Below are 20,795 nucleotides of genomic sequence, written 5' to 3' on the forward strand. Positions count from 1 at the left end.
CGACTAGCGGATTCAGCCTCAAACTTTTCCGAAGTGAGAAAGCACAGGAAGGATTCGCGCAAGCTCAGAACTTTCCCTCTCTCCCTCTCTCTTTCTCTTTCCCTTTCTTTCTTTCTCTCTCTCTCTCTCTCTCTCTCTCTCTCTCTCTCTCTCTCTCTCTCTCTCTCTCTCTTTCCCTCTCTCTCTCTCTCTTTTTCTCTCCCTCTTTGCAACTCCCACCTCGAATGCTTCCTCCTTAAACACCCAACCTTATGAAAGCGTGGAAAGGGCCAATAAACAATGGAGAAGGTCAAGTAAACGGTACAAAGAGCAAATGAAAAATAATCAATCATGATAATAATGACCGATTATTTGTCGAATTATTCGCTAGGTATTTGATAAAATTTAGATTTTATTTCGAAGACCACTAAGCCTTTCTTATCCGCGCGGTTGATTGTGGAACGTTTAAATGTTAAAGAAAGTAATAAATGTTAAAGACTCGATGACGTTGGAAATCCATTAATCGTTTATTTCACGAATCGTTCTACGAGTTTTCTAATAAAACAGGACGATCCGTGACTTCCGAAGAATTCGAGGGAATAAAAATCTCAAAGAAAGCCATTAAGTGATGACTCGTATCGCAGATCGAAAATATAGGATAAAAAGTGATCGCTATCGTCCTCTGTCAGACTCGAAATATTTCGATAGGAAATTTACGAGTAAAGCCGTTCCGCCCATAAAACACTGGCACCATCGATCGTAAACCTTTGACCTCGTAAGAGAAGGGCCTCGATTTAAGGACACAACTCAAGCAGGTAGATTTTACGGAGAAATCTCGTGGAGTCGTATAAAGACGATTTCTTTAACGCGATCCAACAGAAATATTCTTCACGAGTGCGGTACTCTCTACATACTATCAGAAAAGAAAAATTTCATTTCTTTGAACTTCTCATTCCCTTTCTCGTGCATCCTAAAGATAATCAAATACTTCAAAAATAAAAGAAAAAGAAAAAATGGAAAGGGAAGAAATGAAGAAATGAGTTTTTTTGTGAACAAAAGAAAATTAAAACATAAGCCCTCTTTTCGTCGATATACACATCTATACACATTTATATAGACGCATTTAATCGATAATAGTTTTAGTCGATAATAGTTGATCGTTGTATATATATGTAATAATGATCGAGTTTGATTATCTTCAAGAATAATGATATTATCGAGTATCTTGACTAGCTCAAAGCGAAAGTCGAGGTGTTCCGCGATTGAGGGATAATAAATTTTATAATTTTAACATAAAACTTCAAAAGAATGATACATGGGAGATCGTACTCGATTAAATCGTAACTTAAATTGATCGATTTACGACCAGGTAAAAATCATGTTCGCTTGAAATTTATAAAAAGCTTGTTAAAATGATAACATATAATATCTAGGAAGCTTCGATAGCTTCTCGATAGCTCGTCAATGTTAACGTTGTGATATTAAAATTGTAAACCACATTGTGTACGTATTAAGGGTCGTTGTAATGAAGTTCATATTTCATTTTGTTCGTTTTTCTCTTCCTTATTATCCAGCATTGGTTAAAAGTACGATCTTTAAAGAAGAACTTTTTTCGTTACAATTGAAAGAGATGTAATTGCTTCCGCAAAATCGATCGTTACACTAATTTACGAACAAATAGCATTAAATGTACCGTAAAAACTATCCGATCGTGATACTCTCTCTTTTTTTTTCTTTCTAATGAATGTAGGTTGAGTATCGCATAGAAAAATAACAATTTTTCAAACGATAAATCGATCGTTCTTTAAGATGTTTTAAAGCAAACATGAAAATACATCGGGTACATTCGAAGTACAAACATACGTTGTCTAGTACTATCGATGTCGTGTAAACTTTAAGAAGATGTGTATTATTCATCTCAAGCGCGGCGAAGCTGACGACTGCAGGGAGATGAGTAGGCAAACAGTTATGTACATACTTATAAAGACGATACGCAAACTAAACTAAGTCCTATATTTAAGAAAATAACACGGAAAGAAAAATGTTTATTTATTTAGTTTTGGTCGTCGCCTCCCTTTAACACTTAAAATACTAGCTCAGAAAAATAACGAATTTGAGATTTGCCACGAAGGAGAAGAGGATAAGAAGGTTAACGGCACATCGAAGATGTCTATAAACCAAATATCTAGCTAGAAATTATCTGCAACGATCTAGAGAGAAAAAAGGAGAGAGAGAGAGAGAGAGAGAGAGAGAGAGAGAGAGAGAGAGAGAGAGAGTAAGAGCGAGAGTTCGATACGATTAGAGGTAACATCATTGAAAGACCACTTCCACTGCATTAGCGGGTGGTGAAATGGCGTCGGTAGTATCTAAAGAAGAAAAAAAAAGAAGAGTTCGTTTTAGCCGAAAGAGCGAACAACGGTGGCGGTTTCAAGAGATTCGTTCGACGCTTTCCTTTCTCGATCTTCTTTATCTCACTTTCTTTTTACTTCCTTTCGTTATTTTCTTCTATCTTCCTTGTCTTGCTTCCATTTCCTCTATCATCTAACTCGCAATGGGATTACTCACGAGATGGCTGAAACACGATGGTGCCTCGATCATAAAATTGTTCCTTTTTCGCTTATGCTTCCGTCTACGTTCTCAATGCCGTCGCGGCTTTTTTAGTTCGAAGTTTTACCGTCATCGTCTCTATACAATGGCAGCACAATCCACGAGCATTCGTTCGACGAGACTTCCCATGGTATAAACTCACCCCTCTGTCCTTTTATGGGAATATTTTACTAAAATAATCGGATACGAGAGCAAAGCTATTTTGGGAATCGTTGATCCTCATAAATCATTACTGTCCATTGATCTATCTATATTATAAATCAAGAGAGATTTTATTTAAAAGCTTGTATTTCTTTAAAAGATTCAGCCATTTTAAAGATTTTAATTTATAAATCCAGCTTTTTTTTAAGCCGAATTTATGTAATATTTTTTATTTTTACAATTCGCGAAATTGTCTTTTAAAAAGATATTATGCTAATAAAACTCCTTGGTTTGATCAATAAGTATTGTCGAACTATTACATTTTTAAACGATCCAAATTGTTAACTAAATCTACGTACACACTTCACCTTAAGTTTGATATTTTTACGAGTAAAGCGAGTTGCTCTAAAGAGGAAGTTTGAGAAACTGTATGGAAAATAAATGGGAAGATAGTGGTCTTAAGGCGCATAAACAACGCAGTGAGATTTTATTGACTCCATTTTCTCTTTATCCGTGACCACATTTATTATGGAGATTTTAAGGACAAAGGGGCTTTTCATCGTCCGCCCTATGTGATAAGTGGCTCTGTTATCGTTGTCTAGAAAGAAGAAGAAAATAAAAGAACTAATGGTACAACTGCGAGAGTTTAGGACGAATGAGTTTAGCATATCAAATAAAAAATATGCAACCGCAGCATAAGATTTTATCTTTGGTTTGATATTATTTTCGATTATCGTAAATGCAATCAAAAGAAACGAATCACACGATATAGGAACTGAACGAACTTAAATACTTTCTCTAGACTTTTCTTACTAAGCAAAAGTCTATTATTTTCCGTTTACACTGATATTGCTGTTTTCTATCTTGAATTTATTCGAGAGTAAAGAAGGCTTGTATTTATTATAATATCCTAAAGCGAAGATGTGAACTAGGCTTGTAAGGTAAAGAAAACAAATACAAAGTGATTTATTTCAATACTTTTTTAAGGTTTTAGATATGTGCTTTTTAATGATTGCCTTGTACTTCGATTCGAAAATCAATCGTTCTTTTCATATATATATAATAAACTTATCGTAAAATAAAAACACGGATTCTGATTGAATGAAACAATTTATATGCTAGATATATAGCAGATAATATCGAGTAACTATTTATATAATGGTTTGTATACGTATATTGCTCGTTTTATCTTCCGATCTGTAATTTCTAGATCCCCGTAAATTGTTAAGAAATAATTTAAGATATTCCGTTAGTCGTTATTAAACAAAGAAAGATATATGTAGGTACATATATGCGTATATCAAAAACAAGGTACTTGAAGTTTTGACGACGATCTTGGTTGGTTTATCCTAACCAAATCTTTCGAGTAGCCCAAGAAGCCGGTCCCTCTTCTCGTTATCCTCAAGAGCTCGCTCGCAAATGGCGCGCAACATGCGTTTACATCACGATCTTAATGAACCCCATGTTTATTCCAAGTCTCGTTCTTTCACTTGAGAATTCTCAGAGAAAGGCTACTCCCTGTACGATCTTTCTTTCTCTCTCTCTCCCTCTCTTTTTTTCTCTCGTTTTTTTTCGACTTGATCTTTGACCTTTCCGTGCTACGAAAGAAGAGATACAGAGAGAAAGAGACTATGAGAAAAGAGTATCACGATCCCCGAATCGCATTACGTTTTTCATTTTGCGCGAGCGCGAAATAAGCAGAAAAAAGAGAAAAGGTTTAGAAATAAAATCTATATTATAGAAGAGTAGAAAATTGTAGCAACATTATTTTGCAGATGATTCCGAAAGAAGCCCATAATAGGTGTTTAACTGACAAACTAAAGAAATCAATATCGTTTAAGTGGACATTTTATACGCAAAACTTTATATTCGGATACCTTTGAAATGTATAATTGTTGGTAGTTTATACGAGTTCTCCGGATGAATTTCATCTACCTATATAATATCAGAAAAAGTTTCATAAAAGATCATGCTTCTTCGGATAACCGAGAGGAATCGTGTTTCATGAAAGGAATAATAAACGAATAAAAGACGAAGTTAAAATTCTGCTTTAACGAGATCTAAATACTCGCTTACCTTGGTATTTGAAAGGCAATTTCGTCAAGGGAATCGCTTGGTTGAAGAGGGGCCCGTTCAAAGAGCTTACTAGGGCCCCGATGAACTTTGTTGCAGCACTGCATCGATTCGGCCGTTGGTTGCAATTGGTCCCCACAATTGGTCCCACGTTGTCCACTTTGGCTATTTGTTCCATTCTTTAATTGCTTCTTTCGTGTCTCTTCCGCCTGACGGCGCAGATTGTGCAGCCGGAAGAAGTACATCGACATTTCTGTTCCACACAATCGCGAGTACTTTTGATCAGAGAGATACAAAGAGCTGTAGCTAGGGAGTTTCAAGTGCCTCGAGACGTCTTCTTATCGTGCGAACTTTCTTTTAACGATTATTACGAATTTTGCAGGAAAGTTTAGAAAAACTAAGCAATCGCATCGTCGGAAGTTTTTAAATAATCTACTTACGTTTCAATATCTATATTAATCCTCCATGAAACGATGCTTTTTTGCATGTATAGAAAAAAGATTAAATGACACAAAATTTGTAGTACATAACTCGTACTATAATATGACTACACTATACTAAATGTAACTATGTGTACCGAACAAATATTAATTTTTAGATACGAACTAACAATTAATTTTACTGCGAAGAAAGGAGATAAAACTAAATAAATACGACGATAAGATATGTAAATGAGTGTGTGATTTAAAAGTTGCATGACGTTATAAAAGATTTTTCTTTATATTTAAAGAACTTTTCTTTTATTCTTGTAGTTTACAATTTGAATTTTTCAAGATAGAATTCTTAAATAATGAAATATTTATTTTTTCAACAAATAGTTTCTTACGTATTTGAAATATATGAAATATAATGACTTTTGCGAAGAATTTAACGACTGGAAATAGTATTTACGTGATGAGAAATTTTAAAGAACTGGAAAATTCTGCTTTCGGCGAACCTTCCGACGATAGCGTCGTTTAAGAAAAATGCCTTTGCCAGTTGGAAGTGTAGAACAAAGCGTTTAACGAGGCAAAAAGGAAGAGGGAAATTCTCTGAAACGCGCTCGAAACTACTGCAACTCGCGCATGCATATTTAATTATTGACATGTGAGTCATTAGGTACATGCGCAAATTAATAACGCGCGAACATTCATTTTGTCGTACGTCTTGGGACGTGATATTTAATGTGGAATTAAAAATGCGTGCTCCTAATAAATACACGTAACATGCGTTCTCGTTCACGTTAAATCATTATATTATTACACCATCATTAGATATATTTGTCGAATGATAAAGATCGAAACTCATAATTCAGTTTTCTTTTTATTTTTATAACTCTCTCCTCGTCCAATGATTGCTCTTTCGAAATTCAATCTGATCGGATATGTTCAAAAAGTACATTTACATATTTCTCCTCCACTTCCATCATTATCCCGAAAATATTCCCCCAATTAATTTTTATATTCTATTTCAAATAATACAAAATTTAATTTTTGAAAGAAATGTTTGACTTTCGGGATAGCTCGTAGTACACTTTTCGTAAGAAACTACAGAACGGAAAATATATTAAATATTTTCAACGGTATCGTCGAACGTCCTCCTTTTTCATATCTCCATTTTATCGTATAGCAGAGTCCGCAAACTTGACTTCGAGACGCTTTTACTGTCGTTACTGATTTCTTCAGAAGGTGAGAAAAAGTGAAAATAACGTTTTAGGAATTCTTCTCTTTGGAATGCCGTTTGAAAATACGATTTTCTCTTATCACGCCATTTAATGTATTTAATTTATAAAGTATAAGCTATAATGTAATTATCGATAATATAAATATATCAATGAGCTAATTAAATAGAATGAAAAGAATGAATTTTAACTTCTATATCCCCGATGACATTTTGCTTTCGTTTTGTCTACTATATGCGGGTATCTAATGCCGTATGAGAAAATCAAAATAATATCTCAATCAAGTTACCTCACTTTTGGAGAAGCGAACGAACATCGAAGTAGTTTCACGGATCATATGTGTGACCTGCTTCTAAAGTACATATGTACGTGTAGCGCTATTCTCATGAGTCTATGCAAGCTCAAAAAGCTCAGCTCTATCTACTAACCGCTTTACTTTGTTACTCTACCTATAGTTCTCTGGTCTTCTACGCATTTTAATTTGGTATTTGTTGTCCTAGTAAATATTTCAAAACAGAGATATTACTCATTCGAATTACGTCATTGTGACTCTCAAATGACTTAGGTGTATTTTCATTCGCCCTTGAATTTTTCGCGTACCGTATTTTTCAATGAAAATTAATAAACAGTGAATAAACAACATTGTTAGTAATGCACAATAGGCGGTTCTTGGATTTCAAAAAAATATAGGAGAAACCTGAGTCATTATTGTCGTTCTTATTCCCTTTTTTTTAATATCCGCTTCATTGATTTATTATTTGAAAAAGCATCGTATTTTCGTTCGAAATATAGTCGATATGACTGACTCACTACCCAATTTTTTTTTATATCGATCAAATCGAACAAAAAGCTTCATTTTCTGGCTTTTATTATGATTATAACTTATTATGATTTTTAATGCTTCCCACTTTAAAAAGAATCTTTGAATTTAAAACATTTTCTTTTCCTTAATATTTCAATATTTTAAAATTCTTTAATAATGCAAGATATAAAAAAATTTTTGCATATTCTTAACGGGTTTATTTGTTTCAACTTTAATCTATATAATCAATTTTTTATTTCAATTTTTTATTTCTTGAAATGCTTCCAACTTCGAAATAAAAGATTGAAACGAATAGAAATTATTGAATCTAAATATTCGTATGCACTTTGATATAAATGTTTAATCAATCTATTCAATTGTTTAAACGCTAAAATGTATTCAGACACGCACATGATAATCTCCAATACGAAAGCTAAAAATTTAAGCAAGTTATTTGATATTTCAAATAATTTTCGAAGACGATCGTCTGTTACACTTTTCGTTCTTATATTCAAAAAATCTTGCAGATCCTGTTTGAAGAAAAAAAAAAGAAATATAAGCTTTCTTAAGCAAGCGTAAATTTGCGAAAGTATTCAATGAATGTCGAGTAATAAGAAAACTCTCAATAGAGATGACCCTTCCTTCAACGTTTCGAGTGAATTCCGTTTGATAGGTAATAGGTACTTAAATCGGAAGAGCTACTCGAAGCTAAAAAGAAAAAAAATTCCTTTCTCGGCAAACTACTCGAAGCAGATTACCTGAAGATTGAAGAAAAAAGGTTTGGCCTCGATTAAAGAAATCCAGCAAGAAATCTCGTTGGAAAAGCCTCGGTTGATCCAAGATTCTCGAAATTCCATTTTCAAGTAAAATGACGAAAAAGAATAGTATGATGGTATGCAAGAGAAGTCGACGTCATTGTTGGATGGACATTGGAATCAATACAGAGATATCTTCCCTTAAGAGTAAACCTCCCTTAAGATTCGACTATGACGGGCACTAGCAATCTGTGGGTGTGTGCTCTCCATTCCGCTATTATACTACCTTAATTAATTAATCCTTAGACAGTGATGATCCTTTCACGAGGATAGCTAAGAGTCGACTGGAAGGATATTGTGCTAATTATCGATTGCATCAAAGACGTCCATTCCTTGACCTATGAAATCATATATTTCGAGGAAGAAAGAAGCTTCACAAATTGGATTATAGTTTCATGAAAACGTTATGTTCGCGTCTGCTCGATAAACGATCTAGAACTTCATTCTTATTAAAATCACCAATACGATAAGGATTCTTATTTTTCAATTTCATGAGAATAAAGAAATCTTCTCATATTGATAACTGAACAATTGAATAAAAACTTTCTATAATTTCATTTCCTTTCATCCTGGAAATAATTCTTTAGAAAGTATATTGAAATGAGAAGATCTGACATAACGAGATCGTGCAACATAGAAACGAAAGTATAGTATACCAGGTGCTATAGAAACAGTTCTATAGTAGGAGTAGATGTGTCTCAAGAGAGTACTACGAAAGATACATTGACCTGCCTGAATTCTCGGTTGTGTCTGATCCAATGTGCTTTTGTAAATCACCTCGCTCGTAACAAGGTGAACTTCATAAATGATACCATCGCCTCGAATCTGTAGACTTAAGGGTTTGACCTTTTCGAAACAAGTTTCGCAAATAGTTCATCTCTGAGTATCTTAATGTCTTCTAAAGAGCTCTTCAGTGAAAATTTCTAAGATTTATCTCGAACTTAGTTGTTCTAAATTGATTTCGTAATATTGAAACAAGAGGTCATCGTACATAGAACTGTTGTATTCTAATAGCAACTTTATAGAATATTGGTATGTACTTAGGTATCTTAGCATGAAGTATATAATAAAAGAACTGTGAGTGTATCAGGCAAAAAGGATTTAAGAATGAAAAATAAAAAGAATGTTCTAATCAAATGGTTGCTAATATCGTATTCCTTATAATCTCATGACACCGTAATTACTTAGGATAATTATCATACACTTTGTATCGATTACTGAAGCAAACTTCATCGTCAAAAATGTCGATATTGAGATAAAATAAGTTATCTTTGAAAGCTATAAGGCTTAATAAAACTATGAAAAAAAAGGATCGTCCGAGGAAGTGAGTATGTAAACGTCCGAAAATAGACACGTTGCTTGCTGGGGTGGAGAAGCCATAAGGATCATTCCACTTAAAGTAAAACGTTTGCGTCCGTAGAAGGGAGTTATATAGATGGAAATTCCAGCTGTAAGAAGAAGAAGCTTCTCAAATGTATTCAAGCATCTCGGCACTCAAATTAAGAAAACTCCTAACGATTCGTCCTTCGGATTCTGATTTAGTCCCCCTATTCGATCTTACTCTTTTTCTATTCGTTTAAAGAAACTCGCTGGGATTAATCGAGATAAAAATGGACTTTTTAGGATAGCTCTTTCAAACGGATACAAACGAAGTGTTGATTGCTTTTCGTGGATTCTCTAAAAATCCTTTTTTTCTTATCATCGATCATCTGTGCCGACTTTGAATGATCGTTCGCTTTGTTAATCCGATAATGAATGGCATTTTAACATCGCATAAAAATTGCTCTATTTATATATGTATATATATATATATATATATATATTTATTTATTTATTATCGTTTCCTTTGAAATGTTTGTCTTTCTATCCTCCCCAATTCTTCTACATTTATCTCTCTCTTTATAATCAAGAGATACATATCGATTCATTTATCGAATCTCATTGCGAGTGGCATTATGGATCTTTTGCTCGTTCCGAATCAACCCTCGTGAACTTTACCCTTTCAGTTAACGTTCGCGGTTATACGACTCTCGACACTGTCAAACTGCTTCGTCAGTGCTTTACGAGCGGCCTAGACACGATTGGTTGCTATGATCTATCGCACGTTTATTAGAGCACGAGCGAATTGCCTATAGTATAGTCGCCTCGCGTAGTAGGTACTTGTAATCTCACTCTCTCTCTCTCGTTCTCTCTCCCTCTCTCTCTGCTCTGTGCTTTCTGTTCTCTCTTGAGTACATGTGGACATATGAACACATCACAACGATCTACCTAATTGCCTCATGTATTCTTGGATCAATTTAAATTACCTACTCTAGTAACAGAATTTTTCATTGCTAAAAGAAACATATTACATTATACTTTTCGAGTTTTCTTCATTCAAGCTAATTACTTGTAGTATGTTAATTATCACTATTGTATGTACTATAGCTATACATTTTTATCGAACCATTGACTTACCGATTTTCATCGCAATTAACCGATATCACGAAGGGAAATTTTGAGCTATCTATTAATTGATCCTCTATCGTTGATTCTCTATCTATTACTAAAAATATAATCGATACCGTCATTAATAGTTGCATTCAATTAGCATGGACGTAATTATGCTGTACGTGATTATGTGATTTAAAGAATTACTTTTCATTTACATAGATTTGTTATTAAATATGTTAAACGCGAAAATGCAAAATGTATTACGAACATTTTATTGAAAATTCAAATATGATATTTTCCTTAATTCAATGTTATCCTATTTTGGCGTAAAGGCGAGATTATATTCCTTTTCGATCAAGTTTATTCAAAAATCCGAAGCAAAACGACGTACCCTATGTTCTGTTATCTTGCGATGTCTTTTTCATTGAACTCGACATGTACACGCATATATATATATATATATATATATATATATATATATGTATAATAAATGCATTTAGGAAGTTTAATGAGATAATTAAAGGAAATGTGGCAGAAGTTATCGCAAAATTTTAATGCGGTCGTCACTACGTCGAAGTGAATTCTCTTTAAACCCGTTTGACTTTCCAGCCTTTGTAATCTAGAACTGCACGAAGAGCACTTAACGATTGCAATTATGCAGGTAACAGTATTTCCTGGAGTAAGTTACACGCTAGAAGCTTTTCTGTGAACTATTAAAGCATGCGCTTGAACGGAAGCTAAAAATTTCGATATAAAGGACTTAAGATTTTGAAAGGAGAAGAGTCACTTACGTTATTCATATTCTATCTTTTAGCGATGACTATCGAACGTTTTAATATAAACACATGAAACCTTCCTATTTCGAGATTTAAGAAACGTAAATCATAGGAAATGTAATTCTCCTGTTATTATCTTAATGTTCGGAATGATAAGAACGCGGAAGAAAGGAAACTTCAATAAAAAGTACAAGCACGATAGAGACATTAAACTTCGAACTTGCATTCTTATAGAAGGATGGAAAACGTGTTCTATTTGTACTATTAATTTGTTCCGGAACTATTTCCGTGGAGTTAATTACCGAATGTCGTTCTCACTTCTATTCTATTCGAAGTTATAAAGTTCGAGGTTTGTCGTCGATTAGCGTACTTGTACGATTGCCAAGAGTCAGGAACGTTCAGAGACGTTTAAGGATTAACGAGGAAATTCTCGAGAATCTGGAAACCTCGGTGTCTCAACAGTCGGTACAGAGGGGTATGAGAGGAGAGGAAAAAGGGAAAATTACTTTAAAATTCATCTTGCTAAATACATGTCGCAGTGCAGAAGAGCGACATTTAATCCAGTGTTATAACGAAAGTTTAATATTTATTTACAGATATCTACTGATTCTGTTGCATTTTAAATCTTATAATATTAAAATATTAATAAATGTTATCCTTTTTATGCGATTATTATAAATTAAGTCGATTTAGAAAATAATGAAAATCTTAATTAACACTTGGATGTTTTGGGTTTAAATAAGTATGACAAATTAAATTTCTTTCTCTGAAGAAGAAAGAATATTAACACTTTAGAAATTAGTATTTTTACAACATCTGTCAATTGAGAAAAGCTGCTTATTTATTTTTATTCTCGGTTTATATTAAAATATATTAATTTTCAATAATGTTAATAAAACAGCTATAAGTTATTAATTTGTTAATAATTATTTATCATTTCGATAATTACCAAATAAGGAATTTAAAATCCGTCATTTTAACTGCTTTCGTTAAAAGTTATCATTGATAATATTTTCCACCAGGCGTATTTTGTTTAAATTTAATCTAAAATTATGTAAATTAATACATTTTTTCTGTAGGATATTTATACAACGTACCGATAATAAAAATTAGTTATCATAATTTTCATTTAATATAGAAAACTTTTAATTGTATTTGCTCTTTTTTTTTTATTTGTTTCTGTAGATAGATTTAAAGAATTAAACCAATTAACAAATATGTGCAAATGATCGATTTAAATACATATTAATGATCACATGATAATTACATTAGTATGAATATGTTATAAATCCACTTTATGAACTTTGCTTCGACAGACTGAAACCTCTTTATAAATTTATCTACGTAGTAGCGTCATATCAGTAACACTTAGCATCATGTGTTAGGAATATGAGTCTCACACTCTTTAAATACTTACATTTATTAGCAGAATTGCTAGAAATATATTACACTTGTCACTTTTGTTTATCTTTTACAAAATTACAAAAAGTTTTGCCATTTTAATTATTCAAAGTCGGATTTAACGATCAGTGAGAAAATATGAAAATGAATAACTCAAACAATAAGTGAAAAAAGAATAAAATATGCATTTTATGACTATTACAAAAGTGGTTTTAAGTTATTAAATTATTGGATAGCTGACGAATGAACATTTATTTTAAAGAAGATTTCAATTTAAAAAATCTCTTAATTCGAACTGCTCATAAAATATTCATAAAAAAAAGAACTTCTAATTTATATTTTGATTTAACGAGATAACAAAGATTAACAAACAAACTAATGTTTCGAAAGTTAAATTTAAATTTAGGAAATTCGAATTGATCGATACATTTACTGATTCGCAATTTGATTTCACGGAATTAGATTCACCTGCCTTCGATATTTCCTATCCATCAAGTAAGTTGAAGTATCTCTTGGGCTATGGCTTGCACATCCGAGAGGATAGCAATCGGAGAGCAATTACTGGATCAGAGAAGAGCTCACAGGGACGTGACAAAACTATTTCACGAGCGCGTACAAGCGTCATATAAGCTACACGATATAAGAGAGAATAATGAAAAAAGAAAAAAACAGAAAGAAAGGAAACTTTCTTTGGAGATTGGGCAAATTGAAAGGAAGTTAACACTTATTTGCAAGTTATGCAGATAATAGAAAAAAATTGTCTAATGCATTATTCAAAACAAAAACTGTTTCGTCAGAGTCACAATATTATTGAATCGTTTCGAGCATGCAATAATTATCGTGCTAAATATTAAATTAGATTTCAATTAGCATGCATAAGGGCATACGAGCCATGTAATCAGGAGACATCAACTTACACTCAAGACATATCGTGCAACAAGTATAATACACTTTCTTTTTTTAGCTGGCTGTGCACAGTACCTGGCGATCTTTTACCACTAAACACTTCGAATCGTCATTTTAGATCGTCAAGTTTAAACGACGTCTTACGGTTTTTTCCGGAGAGTCGCCTCGGTGATATTCGATGATATTCGATGATTCGATGATGAAAAATAATGATAGATACATAGAAATTCACTTTCGTTATTAATTCCGATTTAATAAATATGTCGAAAATATTTAGGCTCTTTTGTGTCTGAAGTTTTTATATTGTGTTTCCTTCTGTATATATTTTTTCTTCTTTCTTCAATAATAATTGACTATTATTCTATTTTACTCTTCTAAAATATGGCCCCATAAATAACGAACGGACAGTTAATATATAAGGTACGTGTTTCTGTTGCGTATAAATTAGGTCCCTTTATCCTTCTTCGTCTTCTATCTTTGGTCCATATATTTTATCAATGATGCTTTTATTCTTAAGATTACGATGTTCTCTTACGATACTCTTACGTTAGGACACTACGTAGAATTCTTTGCTTTATCTTTTATCGACTCCGTCAATAGATAATCACTGGCGATACTATCGGCCAGTCCAATATAGCTGTAATCATAAATGAATTTTCGACTTTTAGTAGACCGGAGAGTAATTGATACAAGCGCTAAACTCCTAATAAGATCGGATTTCGATTGTCCAGAGACGCACAGAGGTTATTACATTTATTGGATTCCTATCGAAATTTAAGTGGATTTAAGTGGAACGAAAATATCTTTTGATCCATTTGACCTTTAGGTCTCTTGTCCATTTTTCTCTTTGACTACTTTCTATCAAAAGGACTTAATAAAATATTAAAATACTCGCAAGAGTTCCTCACTTCCGAATAAATAAAAAAAAAAAAAATTGATATGACTTTTTTTTAGATAAAACTTATATCCGATTTTCAGTTAATCGAAGTTAATATGAAATCTGGTGCGTGAAATTAATAGTTTAGTCTAGTACAAGCAACGGCGAGCAAGTGCATGATGCATTCAGGTCAACACAGTACATTACAGGCAAATACTGACTGTAATCAAGTAGCTTTCGCTACAAAGGAATATCATTAATTGCACCGCACTGTGGTTTTCCTAAATGTATACACTCTAAAAAGTTTAATTAAGTAAATTACTAGTAGCGGAGATGAATAACAAATGATAAATTCTATCATTTGCACACTTGCTACCTTCGCAAAAGCATTGTGCTTTGTTTTTGTCGACAAAAACTTTGATGTCCATTAAAAAGTATCGTCCATCGGTCTAGAAATTTTGTAGAGAGAATAATGTTTCAATGGAAAAGATCTTGCTCGTTTTCTTTTTATGAAATTTAGTTTCGACAAATTAAGATTAAAGAAAATAACATCGAGATGATACTAATAATTTTAAACAAGCTCTATCGTTTTTTAATTTTATAAAATACTTATTTGTAAAAAACATTTTTTTAATCTCATTGAAATTTACGTACAACTATATTATCCAACTAAAAGCGATATGTATTAAATATTACAGCATTATCTCTCATCTTTCGAAGTGGTTGACTTTTCGAACAAGTCGCATTGCAAGATAGTTCGATGCACGAACTATCTTCCCTGACAGATAATAAGATCTGCATGATGCACAAAAGCCGAGGTTATATAATAATACAATGTATCGACAAAAGTCGGTCACGTTGGATATCATAAAATAGAGCAATCGAGTGAATGAAAATATTGAAGTACCAAACTGCAAGAATAAAATATCCTTTTATAGAATTTATATTTGTAAGAAAAATTAATGACATATGAATAAAAACAGATACCTATACGTATGAAGATTTTAATTACTATATCTGTAATAATATATCTATAAAATAATACTAGCATTCGATATTTTAAGAGAGTAAACGATGACGGTGGACTGTGTAATAGGAGTTCTCTGAAATTACGAAGGTAAAACGTGATTTGAGTTTCGTTGAGTGCCTCATTTATTAAATGCAACAGTGAAACGAGCCTACTGCGAGTGTATTTTGTAGCTAATCATCTTTTAGGAAGTTGGTATGTTTAGAGTTGAAATCACACAATATACTAGAATACACTAACAGGAATAAACATTATTTAAATGGCTCCGAGGTGAACTAATTCCATGTTGTACTTCGCATTTTAATTGCTTTAAGCGCGTAACAAGTTGAAAAATCCAAATATTTAATATGAAATTTATGTTTTATCATCAGTATTAGATATATATGTCATAATCTCGTCATATTTTTTAAAACTTGACCTCCAAAAACAACCTCCAAAGAATTCGACAATTTTTGATCTCCCACAAATACCAGAGATTTAAGTTTCATCGTTGGAATACCAACGATATGTTCCTTGAAATACTCAGAAAAGAGGGTTGGTGCCGTGAAGAATAACGATGACAGTTTTAGGAGAATATATCGGTAGGTCGAATGCTCGAAAATCTTGTGATAAAGAGTCCATAATTTAATCTGTTCATTTTTCATAAAAAAAGAAAAAAATCCCTACATAAGGCAACAACAATTCATGGATTTTTCCTTCAATCGACTTTTTTTCTTCTCTCGGAAAAGTTCACTTATTATAAAGACTCAATTATATCGATTTCAACCAGATCTACCTCGAAAATTTCAACGATCTCATTCAATCGAGCACGTACTAACGATTTCATTTCAATCTTGTTAATCGTGCGGAAAGGAACACGCAAAGAAAAAGTAATTTGGTTTCAAACCAACGATTTTTCCTTTTAATCAGATAAATTAGCATAATGTGTCTGAAGTTTGTGTACGGAAATCGTCATTTAAACTACTTCGATAGCGGAAATTCAATATCCAAGGAAAATTGGTATTTGGGTCAATTCCTATAGTAGAAATATTCTGTTTCTTTCTCCCTCTGTCTTCCTCTCTTTCTCTCTGTCTCTCTCCCCCTCTTTCTCTGTCATTCAAATCGCTTTTTCTTTTTCCTTCCTTTCTCTCGGTATCACTTTATTTCATTCAAAATCAAATTATCCCTGTTACAGGATAAATATGTTTACCACGATCAATATTCATATTACAAGACAGATGAGTCTCATTTTGTAAATTTTCTATCTAATACATGCTCCACCAACGATGACAAGAAACGATATAATAAATCTAAAAAATTTTTTACTGGAAGATTTGTTGCTATCGTAAGGAAAATGTAGTATTAAGATACTTTCCGATTTGGTTTTCTTTCCGAAAGAAATTTATTGAAAAGCTCTTTGGTGATTTTCCTCATTCATAGTAATCCGATATTAATTTTACGAGTTTGATTATTTAGATACACGTAGAAGATATTTTATCAAATACTTTTTTTTCCATATTTCCAATCGAATTCGTCAATCTTCTTGGATCGAATCAATCAATCTTGAGCAGGCAGAGAGAAAAGTAAATTGAGGAAAAATGACAAAAAGTTTTCTCTTGATCGAAGTACAACGTACAATATTATAAGTAATTTGAACAGGAGAATTTCATTCTACGTGAATTTCCATGTGATATTTCATGCAAATCGACCGATAAATTATCGGTCCTATTAGAATTTAGAATACCACGTACTTTTTTTCATAACGATAATATTATACTGAAATTTTAATAGTTCTTTCTTTGATAAAGCGGGTAAAAATAGTATCGGATCGAAATAATGTTTATTTCTATAGTAATACCAAAAGTGTGAAGCGATAGATTACCTAGGATTTTTCTAACCGTGTAATTTACCTCGGAAGAGATAGTATATCTAACTTCAACCAAAGGATGCGATAAATAGTTACCCTTCAGCAATGATATTGGCTTTTTCCCAAGGAACTTCTTCTCTTCCGAGGATATATAAATCTTTCACGTTGAAGGTAAACGTTGGTACCAACGGGAATAATTTTACGAATTTATCGACAAGAAACAAAGTCAGCTGTGCGAAAATCAATACGATCGAATATTTCGTATTTCTTCAAGAAATTCGAGGCTGAATTTAAGACTGTAGTTTCCTACGCAATTCGAATATGTTTGCGAAACAGTGTAGCTATATCATTGATTATATATCATGGTGTAGTTACATTTTATTAAATAGCTCTAATAAAATTTCATCAATAATTCAAACTCGTTCGAAGTTATTCATACGATTCTGAAACAAACGAAATTAAATGGCAAGATCGCATAAACATTTTATGGCAAATATAGAAACTTTTTCGGAATCAGATTTCTTTATGTGAATATAAAAAAGTAAAAATATGCGAGAAACGATTAACTCAGCTATCGTGCCGTTAAATCTACCTCTAAGGTTTGATGCAATTCGAACTATTCTTGTATCATGAAAAAGGTAATTCAATAAATGCATTTTACTGTTCACCAACGTTTCAGTTTTCCATTGTACTTCAAGATTTTTCTATAGGCATATAGATATACAAGAGCTATAAAGTTTCTTGAATTGTAAATCGTAATAAATAAATAGGTATCGTTCAGACACTCGGAAATTGGAGGAATAAATATATGAAAATGTCAAAGATTCTATCTTAAAGATCATTGAATTGGAAATATTGAATTAATGTCGAACGTCGATACCATGTGCTTGAAAGTTTCAGCTAAAGTACTAATTAGTGAAAGCAGATTGTTCTACAGAGACTCTTCTACAATGACCTCTTTCAAAACTTTGGTAAGTATTCATTCAAAATTGTTTGAATTGTTTGAAATATCAATATTTCCGAACATACGATTATGAAATCGACTACTAAGGCTTGTTAATAAAATTTTCCACGCAAACCATTCCGACAAATATTTAACGACTACGTGCTAAAAACATATTATTATTACCGTTATACGATATTAAACTTTTTTAAATAGGATCTATACTTATAAAGTTTGAGTCGTTTAATTTATCTATAAACTTCAGTTTTGTGCACATCAAAGTTTATCGGCGATCTGTAATTGTTTATAATTGAAAGAAAAATTGGAAAACGTAGCATTAAAACTAACGAAACGGGCAATGAATAATTTTATGGGAAATTTATTAGAAATACACCGATGAAATCATTGATGAATCATTGTTTGAAATGCCTCGAACAGTCCGGCGAAATGATCGATGCGATAATAACATTGAGAAATCTTTGCGAACACAACGCGAAGAATAATCGGTCAAGGAACATACGCACGTGCGTAACCAAGTGTCCGCTCAAAGAAAGGAACATTTTCTAATTGACATTACGCGCACGGAAAATTTAGCAGGCAGTCGTTATATGGGTTGCGCGTCTATTGTTAGCGTCGCTAAGGGGAATCGACTGTCTGTGTACGAAAAGACTCGTAAATCCGTTCGAATGAAATTAGCTTTCTAACAGCGCCATATATTCACCTACATGTTGACAGGTTCAGTCTTATTTCTTCTCTTGAAAAATATACGCCCTAACGATATCCGTGTTAACCTGAGTTGAATTTATAGTTCACCATGATAACTTTATATTCGAATTTCTATAAAACTCCGAATGCATAGGAATAATATCGATGTCATAGAATCGATGTAAATAGAATAGTTCACTCGAATAAATTAATTATGTTTCACTTGCAAGGGAAAGATTTAATCTTCCTTTTTTTTTGTACTTACATACCTTGATATTCTTTCAAGAGAGAATGTCACAATATTCATACGCATCGATGTGCAATATTCACTCATACTCAAACGAGTATGATGGTTATGTCGATATTTATTTTTCATCCTTTCATTCGTCGAGCATGACTAATAACACGTACGCGAAATTGTTTTTATTGCAGTATATGTAATGTAACTAAATCCACGCGTTATTCACACTAGATTGTATCAAATAGACTCGATCATTTATTTTTTCCATATTTAAATTGCCGCTCTGACGTATGTCAACATGAGTATACCTATCTACCATTAACCGTTTGAGTGCCAGGAATCTTTGAAAAAAATCTTGTCAAAAAGTGATAAGCGGTGCAATAGCGCTTGTTTAAACACATATCAATCGATTCGAACTCACTGTCAATTACACATTTTTCCGATCTTGCTTGGCCCAAGATGCTCCGGCACTTTTCGACATGAAATTTAAATAACTCGATCGCTCTTCATGGTACTCACTCAAACGATTAATGTACGTTCATTTATAATATACATTTATATTATATTCGAAATAAATGGAATATCAAATGTACGTATTACTTGTTAATTACGTTTGCGCCTTTTCATCCCCCTGTCGTATAGAGTTATATATACGTATATCCACTCGAGCGCTTAATGATTACGATATCCAACGCAAACAAGTCTCTTCTACTTTCCGATTTCACAGGCATATCTACTACGTATATCCTACATCGTTATGGAAAACATATTTTTTCCTTTTTTCATCGTTAGGCGGAATCGATTTAAGGGTGCACCGTTGAAATCTAAAGTCTATTTATCAGATGATTGAATATATGTACTCGATCGAAAGCATCCAATCGATCAAATCGATCGTTCAATTATTTCAAAGGAAATAATTGTTTTCCTCCTTTCATTATCCAATGAATTTTTTTTATGATAACGATTGACCTCGCGCATAATTCTTTTTCAACAAGAAAAATGATCTCGGTATTAATTTTATGATTTGCAGTTTGATCACGTATCTCGATTTTCGAAAAGAGAAAAAGAGGGAGAGAGAAAGAGAGAAAGAGAGAGAGAGGGAGAGAGAGAGAGAGAGAGAGAGAGAGAGAGAAAGAAAGAGAGAAAATGGCATACATCGAATTTTCTTTCTTTCCTTTTTTTATAAAAGGAAATACGAGCGAAGTGTTGTTGCGAAAGGAATCGGTAGCTCCGTTATCCAAGGTTCGTTTGACGTCGAGTTCTAACGCGTTTCTTTGTCGGTTCAAAGAAGATTACCAATTGCGTAGTACTCTTTATATTTATGGCATGTTCGTCGATAGAATCGAAGCGTCAATGTGTCGTCACGTAGAAAGTTCGATTAATTGCAAGAGAGTCTTTTATTAAGCATCGAGGACGGTATTCAATTTGTTATCTTCTTGTTTCCCCGTTTCATTCTATCCAGAAAATCTCCGATGACAGTAGGAGGTATCACAATTTCACACCGTCATTCTCACACCTCTTCATCCTATCTCTACCAACTGCGCGGGATATTCTATCTTGCTT

At 32.8% G+C, this 20,795-nt stretch overlaps 1 protein-coding gene across 12 annotated transcripts in view; it reads right to left on the reverse strand.

Annotated features, from left to right (window-relative positions):
• The window catches only part of LOC122632637 (potassium channel subfamily T member 2), a 104,131-nt gene that overhangs the window by 58,120 nt on the left and 25,216 nt on the right, over window positions 1–20,795 (reverse strand). The window contains exons 1-2 of one of the 12 annotated variants that reach the window (XM_043819690.1): window positions 13,669–14,425; window positions 4,804–5,053 (exon numbers count right to left, since the gene is read on the reverse strand). The exons of the other annotated variants lie outside the window; for them this stretch is intronic. Of the exons in view, the coding sequence (XP_043675625.1) occupies window positions 4,804–5,051 (248 nt within the window). The 5' untranslated portion in view covers window positions 5,052–5,053; window positions 13,669–14,425. Of the gene's footprint in view, window positions 1–4,803; window positions 5,054–13,668; window positions 14,426–20,795 lie in introns of those variants that run through there. 12 annotated transcript variants of the gene reach the window in all.

This window comes from Vespula pensylvanica, chromosome 10 (assembly GCF_014466175.1).
Source record: "Vespula pensylvanica isolate Volc-1 chromosome 10, ASM1446617v1, whole genome shotgun sequence".
Taxonomy (NCBI): Eukaryota; Metazoa; Arthropoda; class Insecta; order Hymenoptera; family Vespidae; genus Vespula; species Vespula pensylvanica.